This window comes from Globicephala melas, chromosome 9, assembly GCF_963455315.2.
Source record: "Globicephala melas chromosome 9, mGloMel1.2, whole genome shotgun sequence".
Classification (NCBI taxonomy): Eukaryota; Metazoa; Chordata; class Mammalia; order Artiodactyla; family Delphinidae; genus Globicephala; species Globicephala melas.
This window is the reverse complement of record NC_083322.1, coordinates 48,800,600-48,815,721: the sequence shown is the minus strand read 5'-3', so window position 1 is coordinate 48,815,721 and position 15,122 is coordinate 48,800,600. Positions and strand designations below refer to the sequence as shown.

Genomic DNA, 15,122 nt, shown 5'->3' with positions numbered 1-15,122 from the left:
TAATTGCTAGGCTAAATAATGGAATCTTCCATGACACTGTATGATAACAAATATATTTAATAATCTTAAATAAACTCAAACTTACCCTGATAGCCACACTTCTAAGTAATTCAAGACATGAGAAATGAATTTTTAAAAAATCAGATCATGAAAGCCATTATTATTTGAAGGAATATGCTCAATTTTTTTAGATAATTTAAATTATTTAAGAGTGCTTTGCATTTTTTATTAGCTTTGCCTCAAGTTATAACATTAAAGCATTAAGGTTACACCTAATGAGGTTCTGTTTGCCCTTATTTCGAAGTCCCGTATTTTCACAAACAACAAACAGAGATTAGTGCTAAATCACAAGGCTAATTCGATCAAATAAAATTGTCTCATTCTTAGATATGCATCTGAAGAAAATGTTTAACTACCAAGTGTGTATTCACATGCAAACAATCACAGATACCCATCTGGAAGAAACAGTTCATAGAGGGAGCAGATAGTGGTCGAAGGGAGCCTGTACAAACATTTTCCTTAAGGTGTCTGTTAAGGAAAAACTCTCTGCTAAGTCCAACCAACTACAAACAACACTTACTTAAAGCCTATTATTCAGATGGATGGTTTTAAAATACCAAAGGTTTATTTTGAAAATTTACGGACAGAAGTAACATCTCTGCTATTGAAACCTCCATTAACAGAAAGTGACCACAGCTTGGAAACCAACGGCTTGATTCAAAAATGTACTCAGGATTATAGAGGAATTTAATCCCAAACTCCTCTAGGATGTCTGACATTAATTCTCATTAGAAAATAACAAAACCAACAGCTTACTAACATTACTCCAAGCAGCATTACAGCTAGTGCTGAACATTAAAAAAATTTTCCCTTGCTTGCTGCTGGTGTGAAGGAGAAATTTTTATTTTGACCCACGTTTCATTTCAGTTCTCATATCCTCCAATGCAGAAAAGCCATATTTACACTTATTGGGTTTTTAAGGCTCCTTCAAATATAATCTCACTCAAGCATAACTACACCCTGTGAGATAGAGAGAAAAAGCCTACTGGTATTTTGCAGGCGAGGAAACTTATTCTAGGGCACAATGCATTCAAGAACCGAAACTAGAATTTTGATTGACTCCAATTCCAGTGGTCTTCCTACTGCCTACTCTCAGTTGAACACCACTGGTACAGCTCTGTTCACAGTTTCCTAAAGGGCTAGGGGTCCTCCAGCTTCCAGAATTATGTTTTACCATAATTGGCAGCAACTCTGTAAAAAGATGTTCACATTACACACACAGCTCTTTGGTTCCCCTCACAATTCAGTAGCTACAAGCATTTCAGAAATTTTCTAAAAATCAATCTTTTCATCTGAACCAACACTGAAACGCTTGCCCCTGCCTTCCCCCCTGCACATTAAAAGACCCATATATGAGAAAGGATCCCCAGTTTGTTTCCTAGGTTCAGATGTAACAAAATCAGAGAACATTTTATGTCTCGGGACACTGCTAGTGATTGAACTTGGCTAAGAATCGCACAAAGGGGAGGCTACCTGGGGCTGTTCCTTTCCTGAGTTGATGTCTTGTCTATTTCGCTTAGACCATGAGTCGGCTTGGGAAAGACTGTGTTGAATTCTGTGTTTGAAATGCCCCTAGCACACTGTTGGCACTTAAATATAATTATTCAAAATGGAATCATTTAATTAGATAGGAAGAGAAATAGCAAGCCCCGAGATAATAAAGAATAAAGCAAATATGCTGACTGACTGAAGCAAAGCAACAGATAGATACCGATGCACACTCACAAGATAGCGCTTCCAGTTTTCCAATTCAGGGTGTGTGTAACGGGATAAACACATTGTTATATAGCTTGCTTCTGCTGGGTTCACAGAAAACACAGACCACGACTGATATCCATAACTTCGTAGAGGGCTAAGAATTACCTGTCTCATGCCTCATGTGACTTAACTCCTTGGGAAAGCTGGAGAAGGGGGAAAGTGGTGGAAGGTGATGGAAGAGGGAGTGACTAAGACTCCACAAACCACAAGTGCTTGACCAGGGAATTAGGAGTGAGTTGTGTATCCACCTGGATGGGACAGGTTATTTACACCAATGAAATCTACTTGGTGGGCAGCTGAAGACCGGGACAATGTGAAGTCATTCACTCCCTGTCCTCTAGAAGCATGATATTCTGAGTGCCAGGCATGGAATCCTACTCTACAGAATGAAATGCTGCTTGGAAATTGACCCTCAGTGCACCTTCTACTTTTGGGCTATAAAATGGCCAATACTTCAGGGTGTACTTTAGACCATGAGAGGGCCCAATCTTACCCCTCCTCTGGCTAAATTCCAGAGCTCCCTAATGAATGTTAGTTCTTACTTATCTTCTGTTCCCAACACCCCCGACCCCTACCAGCCTCCAACCACTGAGGTACAAAACTTGAAAAATTTTTTTTGTTCAAGAAACACAACAGAAGACTTTCGTGTTAAGGAGACTTGTACAAGGCACCATTGTAGATGCCCAAGGAATAAGAGCTCATACTCAGGGGCCAGATATTACAATAAAGGTTCTCCTTAAACAAATCCTTATCTCAATAAGCAAAAAAAGTCTTAGGTCAGACATTGCCATCACTCAGTTACAAAATTACATAAGTTTTATATTGAAGTTTGCTCACTGATTGTAAAGGGCTGACAATTTAAGAATACTCTTTTAAACTGGTTTTAAAAAAAACCTATCCATTTAGATACCACCCCAAAAGGGGCTCCCCTGGTGGCGCAGTGGTTGAGAGTCCGCCAGCCGATGCAGGGGACACGGGTTCGTGCCCCGGTCCGGGAGGATCCCACATGCCGCGGAGCAGCTGGGCCCGTGAGCCATGGCCGCTGAGCCTGCGCGTCCGGAGCCTGTGCTCCGCAACGGGAGAGGCCACAACAGTGAGAGGCCCGCGTACCGCAAATAAATAAATAAATAAATAAATAGATACCACCCCAAAAAAACAACTAATTGAAAACTCTTTGAAAAAAAGAAAACTCTTTGAGACAGAAGCAGCCAGCTTGGAAGTCCTCTCCAAGACTTCCTTGCCTGGTCAGTGTCCTTGGGCTTGACTTGAGGAGATCGAAAGAATAGAAAATGTTGTTCAGAAAGGGTCCCTTTGGCACCGTGTCCTCTCTCGACTCTCTGCTGCCTTGACTGACTTTCTAATTTCAGCCAGAGTGGAAGTTCACAGAGAGAAATATTTCAGCATCAAAGTTCCTTCTCCGTTGTGTATTAGCTGCTTTGGATTTGACAGTCACCGTGGTCTGCCTTACGACTACAGGAGGCAAATTCCAGCTGTCCTGGTGCCAATTCTTGAGCTATCCTTTTCACAGGCTCCAGACTATTTTATAAGAATGGTGTCATCATCAGTGGTCAATAAGCTTTTATTGAGTGCCTACTATATGCAAAGATTAGAATTAAGTACTCAGTCTGAATTCGTTACAGTACTGGAAAGCAAAATGGTACTGAATGCAAGGAAGGGAGGCTAGGTAACATTACTCCTAGACCTTGGGACAAATCATTTAACCTCAGTTTCCTAATCAGGAAAATGGGAATAAAAAAGAGAACTTACCTTATTATAGGGTTGTAGAAGGACTGAATGAAAAGTACACAGCATAACAAGTAGTAAAGACTCGGTTAATATTAGTTATTGCTATTACTATCTTAAATTGTTATCATCATTCTGACATGACAGTGAAAGAACACAAGATTTTCTAAATGGTCTCCCATGGGAGCTGGGAAGGGGAGACAGCCTATGGGAATCTGCTTATTTGTGGAATTTTCTCCTCCTCTAAAGCAATCACTTTTAATTGGCATTACATTGGTGGCATTAATTTTCTCCTTTGAGAGCACCTGTGTGACACTTTCCTCGAAAGAGCTGAGCTGCTGCTCAAGCCACGAAATGGCACCTGGTTTTACTCTAGCAGGAGTGATGTTTTTATATTACAAAGTTGAGGCCAATAAACAGAAAACAGACAAGTGCTGTTCTATATTACCTCTGAGTAACGGATAATAAAAAAGAAAACGGTGAACACAGAAAGAGAGAAACCTGAGGAAACACTCTCCAAGGTTCCAACATTAAGAAAGACACTTACGAGATGGGCTTTTGGGGCAATTTGTATTTTCACCCCTTTGCACATATTCACAAGACTGCTCGACCTCCAGCCCCTTTCCCAACCTTACAGACCTAAGCTGAGCACTGGTATGACTACAGCTACTCTCTGCACTTATGGTTCCTTTCATCTTGGGACTCAAAGCACTCAAGTTAACATAACCATACAACTTTAAAGAAATAGGAAATGAAAGTTTTAAAAAAGACAAAAATTGAATTATGGTTGGATTTAGCAACAACTGTGAAACTTTCCACTTTCAGATATTTCTTTTTGATCCATCCAAGGCGACAGCTAGAATGCTTCCAAGATCAGAAGGCGTCTCTGTTATTGCCCAGGTGGAACGCAGCACAACAGTGATTTGGGATGTACTGGGAGTATAACTAGATCACTGGCCACAAGCTGCCTGAGTCACCTTTGCCTTCTCTGAAAGAGTGACAACACTGCACTCAGGAAAGGAAGGGAGGAAACATCTAAAGAATGGCGGCCACATTCAACTTTCCTGTGATTCACAATCTCACTCAATTCTGTTATCAACAATCCAATCCACTTGTTGATGGTATTATGAGGACGATGAAACTGCTTTTAAAGACTCGGTAAAGTGGACTGATTTTTTTTTTTTTGACTAAGAGAACACTGTCAGTCAGAAAGCTGATGAACTAAATGATAAAGGGATTTTCCCTACCAGGTATAGAGAAGTCAAACTCTTTTCTTCTTGAATCTCAGATACTGTAGGATGCCACATCAGTTAATTAATAAATATTTACTGGATACACACCATATACTCTGAAGTACCATGCTGGCAATAAATCATGTTTCTGATCAAGCAGCGATAGAGCAGATTCTACTAAGGAAGACAAGAAAAAGGCCCTGGAAAATAACATTAAGGAAATGTCATTCCATGTTACAAAATTACAAATAAAATAATTCTGTAAGTATTTATCTCATCACAAGCAAGATGTTACACTATTAGAGGTTCTAACAAATATTCCAGAAGAATTCAACTACAAGGCAGTGGATGGTAATATGGCGGAAGCTGAGGATGTCCAGAAATTTCTTGTTCCCAATCCAGAGGATCAATGGTTTAAGTTATGCATTTGAGTGTAGGTTAGGTTTGTAGAAAGATACTTTAATAATGTACTACTTATTTGTTTCTCTGAATTTCAGAATGCTCAGGATTTTACTAACAAACTACGCCATTTTAACAAATATTTTTATGTTACATATTAATTATATTCCTTCAAGCTCTGAGTGAATCGGTGTTCTCTATGGTATGATCATGTTTTAATCTCCACCATCTCTTTACCATATGGACTGCTTTTCAATATACTTGAGTTTATTGAACTCAAAAGAAGTAAAAGTGACCTCTATACAGTTTACAATTCCATTCAACAGTTGAAATATAAACATTGATTTATCTGAAATGTAGAAGTACTTTGCTTGATTTAAAAATTCTCACAATGCTTTACTCAGTCTCACTGATGAAGTTCAAGATTTTCAACTACATGTATGTTAGGGTAAGTTTTCTTATAGTGGCTGAACTACAAATCTGGATCTCTAATATATAGCTCAGCTCTGGGTTCTGTTTTTAATTATGACCCTGGGGGGTACCAGACTCTATGAAGTGAGCAGCAATAGGTTAGACTGGAGAAATTATAGGAAAAGTGGAATCATAAGAACTAAGAGAGAGTCTTGAGTAGAAACATTTTAGAAACAACTGAATGGAATCTCTACTCTTTGTGAAAGGCTATATTCAACAGTAATAGCAAAAAACCTCCACATACAGAGATTGCACCTACAGATGGTTGAACAGTGATTTTCTAGGATCCCATAATACTTTATATAATCATCTGTAATTAAATTAGCACAAGATAAAAATAATCTACTTAAAATAATATAAAGTATTCAAAATAATTGCTAGGCTAAACAACATTCTTTTTCTTGAAAGAAACTGTCATAGACAACCAAGTGGCAAAAACAGAATGGAGAGAGCTGTGGTTGAGTGTAAATCCTATAGCAATGAAAGTAATTTGTATTATCCTTACTTCTTTGAATAAATTCAGATGACAGCCCTATTTCATTTCTTCATTCGGTTTGGAGGCCAGATGGCATTAGAATCATTTACTTCACCTTGTTGTGCTTAATTACTACAATAAACACACTATTTTCCAAATTAATCATAACAAAGTAATTTCATTAGTAACACAGCAGGCTGTTGAATTATTAGCATCATAACAGTTTGCAAACAATTAAACTTTATTTGAACCTTAAAAATTTGCAGAGTGGAACATTATTGTAACATCTAATGGCAATAGAGTACAAATTCAGTACAGAGCAAATAATCAAGCAAAACGCTCTGTAAAATATGACTTACAATCACCTTTGAAAAAAATTAGCTCTCTGTTCATAGAAAAACAAATAAAAGCTAAGCAAACATAATGAGAACATAGCAATTAGCATATTTTCTAACAAGCCATGTTGTTTAAATTCACATTAATGATTATTATTATGATCTTGAAGAGTGTGTGATATATTGTCAAGGGTATAAAGAAAACTTTCCGCCTCCTAGTATACAGATGATTTCACCAAATGAATACAAAGTAGTCATGAGTTGAAAGTAATGATTGTTTTTTCCTGTCAGTCCAATTAAAAATGTTTTGTTTCCTTTCTCATCTCCCACCTATATTCAAGTGAAAAAGAACAAAGGCCAGAGGAGCTCTGGACAAAAGTTAACACTTTTTTTCTGTACTGTCACCATTCCAGAGACTATCTGGCATCAGTTGGCAAAGGACTCCCTCTCCTGGATTAACTGTAAAAACAGGCAATAATCTTCTAAATACTTTACGTTTGGAGTGAGTCTCTGCCTGAGTGGAGGAGGGGTTTCCAAGTGGGTTCCTATGCAATGAAAAGCTGCTGCCATCTACTGGCCCAAGACTAAAATCTTCATTTAGGCCAGAAGCACAAAATCTGTGCCTACAAGGAAGTCTACATTTTCAGTGGAACCCACAGCTGCTTTCACTTTTCAATCTCTCAGGCTTTGAAAACCAATCCACTAAATTCATCACCAGTTGTCTCACTTCTGCCAAGATGATTTCAATCTATCCCAATGGCTCTATATTAGGAGAAGATTAACAAGTGCATAAATTAATTTCTGAAAGCTTTAACTTGACCTGGTCTAATCTATATAAACTAGAATTCACCCACAATCCCCCAAATTAATATATATTTTTTACATGTGAAATCTGATAATCACAGTACAGAGGGGATAATAGTAAAACATAAACTCTGAAATATTGCTTGTAAATAGTTTTTTTTTTTTTTTTTTAATGTATTTTATTTAACATAGGGGTCAGCAAACTACAGGCAATGGGTCAAATCTAGCCCACCACCTGTGGGTTTTTTTTTTTTTTTTGCGGTACGCGGGCCTCTCACCACTGTGGCCTCTCCCGCCGCGGAGCACAGGCTCCGGACGCACAGGCCCAGCGGCCATGGCTCACGGGCCCAGCCGCTCCGCGGCACGTGGGATCCTCCCGGACCGGGGCACGAACCTGTGTCCCCTGCATCGGCAGGCGGACTCTCAACCACTGCGCCACCAGGGGAGCCCCCGATAGTTTTTATAAATAATGGAGGGTTTTAAACATCGGCTCGTTTGCATGGTTAGAATCTTTATCTTTAAAGCAAAGATCTGAAAACTCAACAAAAGTAGTACCTTCTAATCAAGGATTCAATATTAGCAGATTATATTTACTTCAAATAATTATCCAATCAGCAGTATATTTTGATATATATACCATAGTGGTACCTTGTAGACATTTAAAATACCTTTGATTTCAAACATACATGAAAAAGTAACAATATAACTCCACAAACCTTGCTCTGAAGCACAACGCACACCTCCAATGTCAGACCAACACTACCCTTCCATTCACCTGTACCTGGGTACATGTTCCCACCGGATTTCTACACCCTCCTCTCTGAGCCTCCCTTCTCTTCTCATTGCTTTCAGAGGTGCAGAGCAGGCCCAAATCTGGACTTTCACTGTTTTGTGGTGGTACTTTAATATCACAGTAACAATCAGGCAGGGTAACAGTACTCAGTTATGCCTTCTGACTTTGAGAATACATTGAGATTCTTTATGCCATTACATTAGTGGCAGAATGGGACCTCTCACAAAATTTTTGTTTCATTAAATTTAAAGAAAACTACAGTAGAAAATGTTGGCAAGCCCATTATATAACCAGGGTATTTATTATTGGTAAAGGGCTTTGCACAAACCATGGTTCTGGTCTTCACGTGTGTTGCAGAGGGTGACAGCATACTCCCCATTTGCAATTCTATCGTTTTTCTTTCTTGTGGCTATATTTAACATAAAGTAAATTCCCCAATCAGTAAAAATTCTTTCATGAAAACATGTTACTATTGTTTGAAAAATAAATACTAAGAGAACTCATCTACAAAGGTTTAACAAAGCTACATTCTTTAGATAGCATCTACCAAAAACTTTCATGATACATTCAATTGAAATTTTTATGAAATTATATATTACATTCTAAAAAATAATTGATATCCAGTATTAAGAGAAATTACAACTCTTACTAGAAGTAGCAATGATTATGTGATACATATAAAATAGTGCTGAATTTTTCACACAAATCAGATGAGTAAATAAACCCATGATTATTTCTTTGAAAAACAGCAACAGGTATAACTTTACTGCTTGCATCTAATTTACATTAATATCCTTCATTTAATTTCACATCAGAGGAATATTATAATGAATGCATAAAACAACAAAGACAAACGATGCTCAACAAAACAAAGAAAGGTTATGAGCTGTCACTCATGCTTTCACGATGATTCTCAATCCAAAGCATTTGCACACTAGCAGAGGAATCTTCCTTTTCTGCAGGCAGAAAGGGAAAGTTGCATTTTAATTTTTTTCTTCAGGCAAAATGTTGATTTTCCCTGCTTAGAAAAATGTTACATTTTTAGCCAAGGAAAAAAATGAATGTTTACTCAATATTTTGTCAATTCAGCTCCTCAGAAAGGCCATAAAAGTGGTATTTTACTAAAAAGGAGGAGGTTTGGGAAAACAGCTGGTTATTATCAAAGGGATTTTTCTCTAAATAATCTATTTATTTCCAAAGTAAATTCTATGAAGTTATTTTTAAAACTAAACTAGATTTTTTTTTTTAAAGAAGAAGATGATTTGGGAGCATAATCTTTGTGCTATCAGAAAACTACAAAGACTTTTAAAAAGGCAAAGACTCATAACGCAGAGACCAAGAGAACATATGAGCTATTACAGAATATTGGATTAAAATGTACTTACCCAGGACTCTCAAATATCATACATCTCCATTATGTAGGCTTTCGGCACCAAGCCAATGGCTCCCTTCATTTCTCCTACCCACCAGCCATATCTATTGTATTCCTAATTGAAAACAATATGCAGTATTAACCTTCAGACTGGGTGTAAGTACAATGTTGTTTGTACGCAACTTCTTAGAAATGTTACTTCTTTTTATAAAGTTATAGGAGCTTGAGCTGCAAATTGAAACGTTTTAATCTTTTTTTGTTTCTGAACACTTTAAAAATGCTGTTAGGCAAAGATTTAAATTAATGTATAAGACAGAGCCTGTTTATTTCACAGTGTAGAACACAGAAACAGTCACTTAGGATAGAAACCTAGCAAATGAAACTACATAAGGAAGTCCGTTCTCTGGGCCCCTTTCCCTTCTCTCTCCCACATCTCTCTCTCTTACACACACACACACACACATACACACAGAGCCTGGGGGACACCTTTTAATATGCAAACACCAGTGTTAGAGGCTCCGAGGTCATAGCCAGGATCCTTAGGATACTATCTTTGCCTTCAAGGAGCTTTTCATCTAGCAAGGATAGATTTTTTTTTTTTCCCACAATAAACTACTTAATTCCTAGTTAAACTCATATGACCGAAAATGATTTAGGATGTAGAGGTATGCCCCTTCTTAGGAAAATCTAAAAATGAGTATAGATGTTTTAAACAGATAAATTAGAGAACAAGGAAACACTACTAATGCTTTCCCCCAACCGGCTTTCCAAAATAATTCACAAAAGGGCTCCTTTTCAAAAGCTTCCCAAAGGCATTTATTGTTCCTCTGGATTGATCACAAACTACATTAGGTAAAGGATGAATGGAAGGAATTTAAAGGTGGTATTCGATTCACCCTTACGGGGGAAGATCAATAGGAAATAAAAGTATCTCAAATTATAAAGGCAAAATATTAATCTAGCTGTAAAAAAAGACTGATTGATGAGTCACTTTTGAGTTTATTTTGCAGTGTGAGCTAATCCTGTTCCTCCTTTTCTTCCCTTTGCTCCACTGACAGACACACCACTGCTCTAGGCATCGTGAACACTGTACCCGCTCTCATTTGTCTGCCAGATTGACTAATGTATTTTTATCTCAAATTTATTTATGTTTAGTGAGATACAAACAAAGTAAAATGAATTACAAGTTTCAAGAATAATATCTCCCGAAAGCAATACTCTGAAAAAGCACTGTAGGACCCAAATTTAATTTTTCATATAAGATACATTTTTAAAATCAATCCCCAAAGTAATTCAATAGGCTATGATTTCCAACATCTGAGTCACAGATAAATGTGCATATGCATATCGAGTTACATGTGGGGAGGGAACGTTAATACCAGTACAGATGTAACATTTGTATTGATGACTAACCATGCTATTGACCATCAGAAAGGAAAATAATACAATTTTTCCATACAATGTAGCAACATTCCCAGGTGTGTATTGATATGTAGTCTATCAATAGAGAGATTACAAGATTAAAATCTATAAGTACTTTTTTAAACAATGGGATGTATCAGAATTAAGTTTTTCGTAAGAATAAGATGGAAGGAAAACGGGGGTGGTGGAGAAAGGCCTGATTCTAATGAGGGCACAGCTCTGGCTTACGAGGCAGTAGACTCAAGATTTTAAAAGTTTCCTGATAGTGTGAACTTAGTGGACAAAATTCTCTAAGCAATGAAAATAGTCTGATGCCCAGAACTCAGTGAAGATGACTATAATCTATGTAGAATATATTTGTCAGAAGAAAATACCAACTTCCTGAAAGCTATGATTAGTAACCATTATATCCTAATAGGTACCTAATAAAACTGCCCTTTTCAATTTTTTAAGGCAATGAATACAATTAGAGCCTAACGCTTAACAAAACAAATGTATTTCACCTTGCAGAGGCCAAAGGCCCACAGCGTAAGATTTCAAAATGGATACTTAACAAAGTAAGTCTAAGTGTGAAAGCTCTTATCCAATGCCCATCTAAGATTTTATTCAGCTGATTATTTGGAAAGAGTAAAGGAACTAGGCCCCCAAAGGCTAGAAAAACAGAATACATTTAGTGAGAGGGCATATTATGACCCAAACCTGCTTTCAGAGAACAGCTTGCAATCTGGGTTTCAATGTTTAGATTCAAGTTACAAACCAGAAAGTTCATATTACTTTATAATATTCTGTTTTGAAATTATAATCTACACTCCAAATTAAGGGCATATTATTGTTCTCAAAAAGCTCATTCACATCCAAATTTAAGAAACTGATTTCCAACAAATCACTTCAACGAAGGACCAATGACATCTTTCACACAAGAGAAATTTGCATGATGGCAACTGAGAAGATTCATTAAACAGAAAGTACAGTAATAAACAGCAGAGGAGTTTATTCAGCTGTACACAAATCCCTTAAAAGTAACATTCTAGGAAAAAATTAAGTTTTAGGCTAAAATAATCTTAAATGTTTCACTAAATTAATTTAAAAGAATTGAAAGGCATATGAAATACACACCTCATAAAAGTACTCTAAGATATAACAGGTTTAAATCAGAAAAGAGTAAAAATAAAAAACCAGAATGTTTATTACTTTACATTTGTAAAGAATTCCATACAGCACTCCTGTGTGGAATTAAGAGGTAAGATAAAACATAGGGAGGTAAAAATCTAGTAGGCAAATTTACGGATTTACACTGCAGCCATTAGAGGATGTCAGCAAGGCTGCAAACACAGAAGCTTTTACTTTTATCATTACTATCCTCTGTATGAGCCTCCTGAGCAACATGAATCCCAATTAAACCATTTGCAGCCTATAAATTGGAATGAAGATGCATCTTGGAGTACGGTATTCTAAACGCCAGCCTGAAGATTCAATAGCATACACACTTTCCTATGGAGGAAGAAAATCTGCCTTCCATTGCCTTTCCCTGTTTGCTGCCCCCAAGCAAATGTGATTATGAATGATGTATTACTTACAGTGGAAAATAATGCGATCCATACAATGTTGTCTCGCTGTCCACATACTAATTGTAGTACTGGTCTAAAAGTCACGGGTGGGTCATTAAAAAAAAAAACAACCCTCACACCTTATCTTGTTAATAAACAAAAAATAAAGAGACAAAAGTCATATGAGGCTGCTATCTAAATCTCTGAAAGGTTAGGAAGCCTCGTGTCATCTTGATGACACATGAGATCTCAGGTACAAGAAGGTCTGCCATCTGGTATTCTTCACCCTACTCGGCTCTTAACATCAACTGAAATGCTAACATAGGCAAGTGACTGTACTTCAGGAGGACTGATAAAATAATGAAGAGTCCTTTAATCTACAGGAAACCATTCTAGTCAATTTATAAGAAATATTGCATCCCTTTGTAGGACGTGTAATTATTTTCTATTAATCATGTGCTATAAAGCTACATTATGCAGTTATTCTGTTATCACTAGAAAGAGGCCTGCAGTCAGCTTCTGACAATGTTAGGTAATTACTAACACAAAGCTTCTTTCTCCTCCCGTAGTAATGCTATCAAGATCTAGAGGTGTAGTGATGCTTAGTGTATAAAAATAGTACTCAAAAGAAATTTAATATCTGCAAAATGGATGGCTTCAAGGCAAAATGTAATGTGGCAGTTAAAGAAGCAGGAAAGCTCAACTTGCCCAATAATTTGAGAAAATAATCATAAGGCAGCACTGACCGTTGTGGTCTAACTCCTCTGTTTTCAATTTTTACATCATTAAAATAGTTTTTGTTTTATTTTATAGTTAAAATTTTAGGCCTCAATTAATCATTATTAAGCAATAAATTAAAGTGATTATGTAAAAAGGCAGGAAAAAAAGGACTAGTTTTGATAAAGTGAAACAGAGACTTTATCCAACACAATAGCAAACGTATGTCTATGTTTACTTACTAAATCTTCTCTCTCTGCCAGTGTATTATTTTACACTTAAATAAGATGCCAACATTTACTTAAATCCTTTTCAGCACCACGATTCTCATTTCTCAAGTATGTTAATCCACTTTCTACAAACCATATGGTAAAAGAATGCTGCCTTAACAGAAACTTGAAACATTAGTAAGATTTTGTGATGTACCACCCCTTTCAGAAAGTAGTTACCAATCTGTTTGAAAGCAACAGGTGTTAGAAAGGTTAAAAGACTATATTACTTTCTCCAAACGTATATCTGTACTTCAAAACATACCAGCCTTGTGCAGAAACAAAGGTAATTTTATTCACAAAATATAAACTACATTGAGTTTCAGAACCAGTGGACTTTACCATTGTTTTCCAACTATTCACTGTGATATTTTCAATTTTTCAAATTGTTCATAAACATTGTAGTAGCATGAAAACTAGATAACTATTTAAAATATGGAAATACTTTCTTCAAGGCTACCTCTTCAATCTCTTCCTTTTTACTATCTCCAATTAGAAACTTCGTAAGAATCGTTTCTTATACATCGATCATTTCAAAAGTTGTCTTAAAATGCACAACAGGTACTTGACAACTTCGTTTTTTACTATTATTATCTACACTTTAACTGCTTGAATCTTAGTCTCCTAACTCATTCCTTAAATGAGGAAATGGACACTAACAATTTCTAAGATCCTCCCTGATGTTTGAATACCACCATCACGAACCTGCTTTACCACCCTAAGTCTCTTAGCATCTCATGGAAATCAACCTCACTACTTTATAATTTACTATGCAAGTGTGACTTTGAGTTACTCTAATTCAAAGAATTCCTATTTTTTTCCTCCGTGCACTGCGCACTCCATTTTTAAAGTGAGAGAGACAAAAGACGAGCAAGGAAGGTGATAGTAGGAACTTAATTCCTGTAACAAATTTTAGTTTATATTCCAGAGTCAAGATACATTTAATTCAAATCTCTACACAGTCAACATTTACAATGGCATAAAGTAAAAACTGATATGCAGACTGATGATTCTTAGGTATTGTTAGGCAAAGAAAGATCAAATCATGCTCAGTAGTGGGTGGCCTTGGTACTCAGTGTATTTCACCAACCAGTACATGACTGTTAACTGTTCTAGTTCAGACCTTCATCACCTCACCCTGGATCATTGCATCATCCACTCTGCCTCTCTGTACTTCCCGGAAACGGCCTTTGTCAGTTTACTCGGCTGCTCAGGAATGTACACTAGCCCCCCAACGCTTTAACTACAAACTCCTCTCACTGCTCTGGTCCCACAGCCCAACCTTCTGTGCTGCACTCATTCCTGCCTCTGTACGTGGCACTCCTTCCCCAAGGGGCATCTCCCCTCCCTCATCCAAAGCCTATCTAGTAACTAAGACTCGACTCAGGTTACCCAGCTTTCACGAATTTCTCTCTGAGTTATCTAATCCATACTTACATCTCCCATTTCAAGCTGAGTATTTATTCCCCAGCGGAGTTTATGTACTTCAGTTTTGTCCGTTCAACTAAAATAAAGTAGAAACTCACTGAGATCGCGGCAATGTCGTACACTCAAAACTGTATGCCCCACACTCCAGGATGTGTAAAAGATGTTCAATAAATATGTACTTCATGATGAAACAGACATACTTCTTCTTCATTTTGGATGACGCACCAGATGACCCTCCTAAATGTTTTCTTAAGAAGGGTAATTTCCAATAGGAATATATTTTCCATGTGTATATTG

General features: G+C 37.0%; 1 protein-coding gene across 1 annotated transcript in view; it reads right to left on the bottom strand.

Annotated features, from left to right (window-relative positions):
* Positions 1-6,361: 6,361 nt before the first annotated feature.
* The window catches only part of SKAP2 (src kinase associated phosphoprotein 2), a 156,276-nt gene continuing 147,515 nt past the window's right edge, over positions 6,362-15,122 (bottom strand). The window contains exons 12-13 of the mRNA XM_030857396.3: positions 9,456-9,557; positions 6,362-9,026 (exon numbers count right to left, since the gene is read on the bottom strand). Coding sequence (XP_030713256.1) covers positions 9,465-9,557 — 93 coding nt within the window. The 3' untranslated portion in view covers positions 6,362-9,026; positions 9,456-9,464. The remainder of the gene's footprint in view (positions 9,027-9,455; positions 9,558-15,122) is intronic.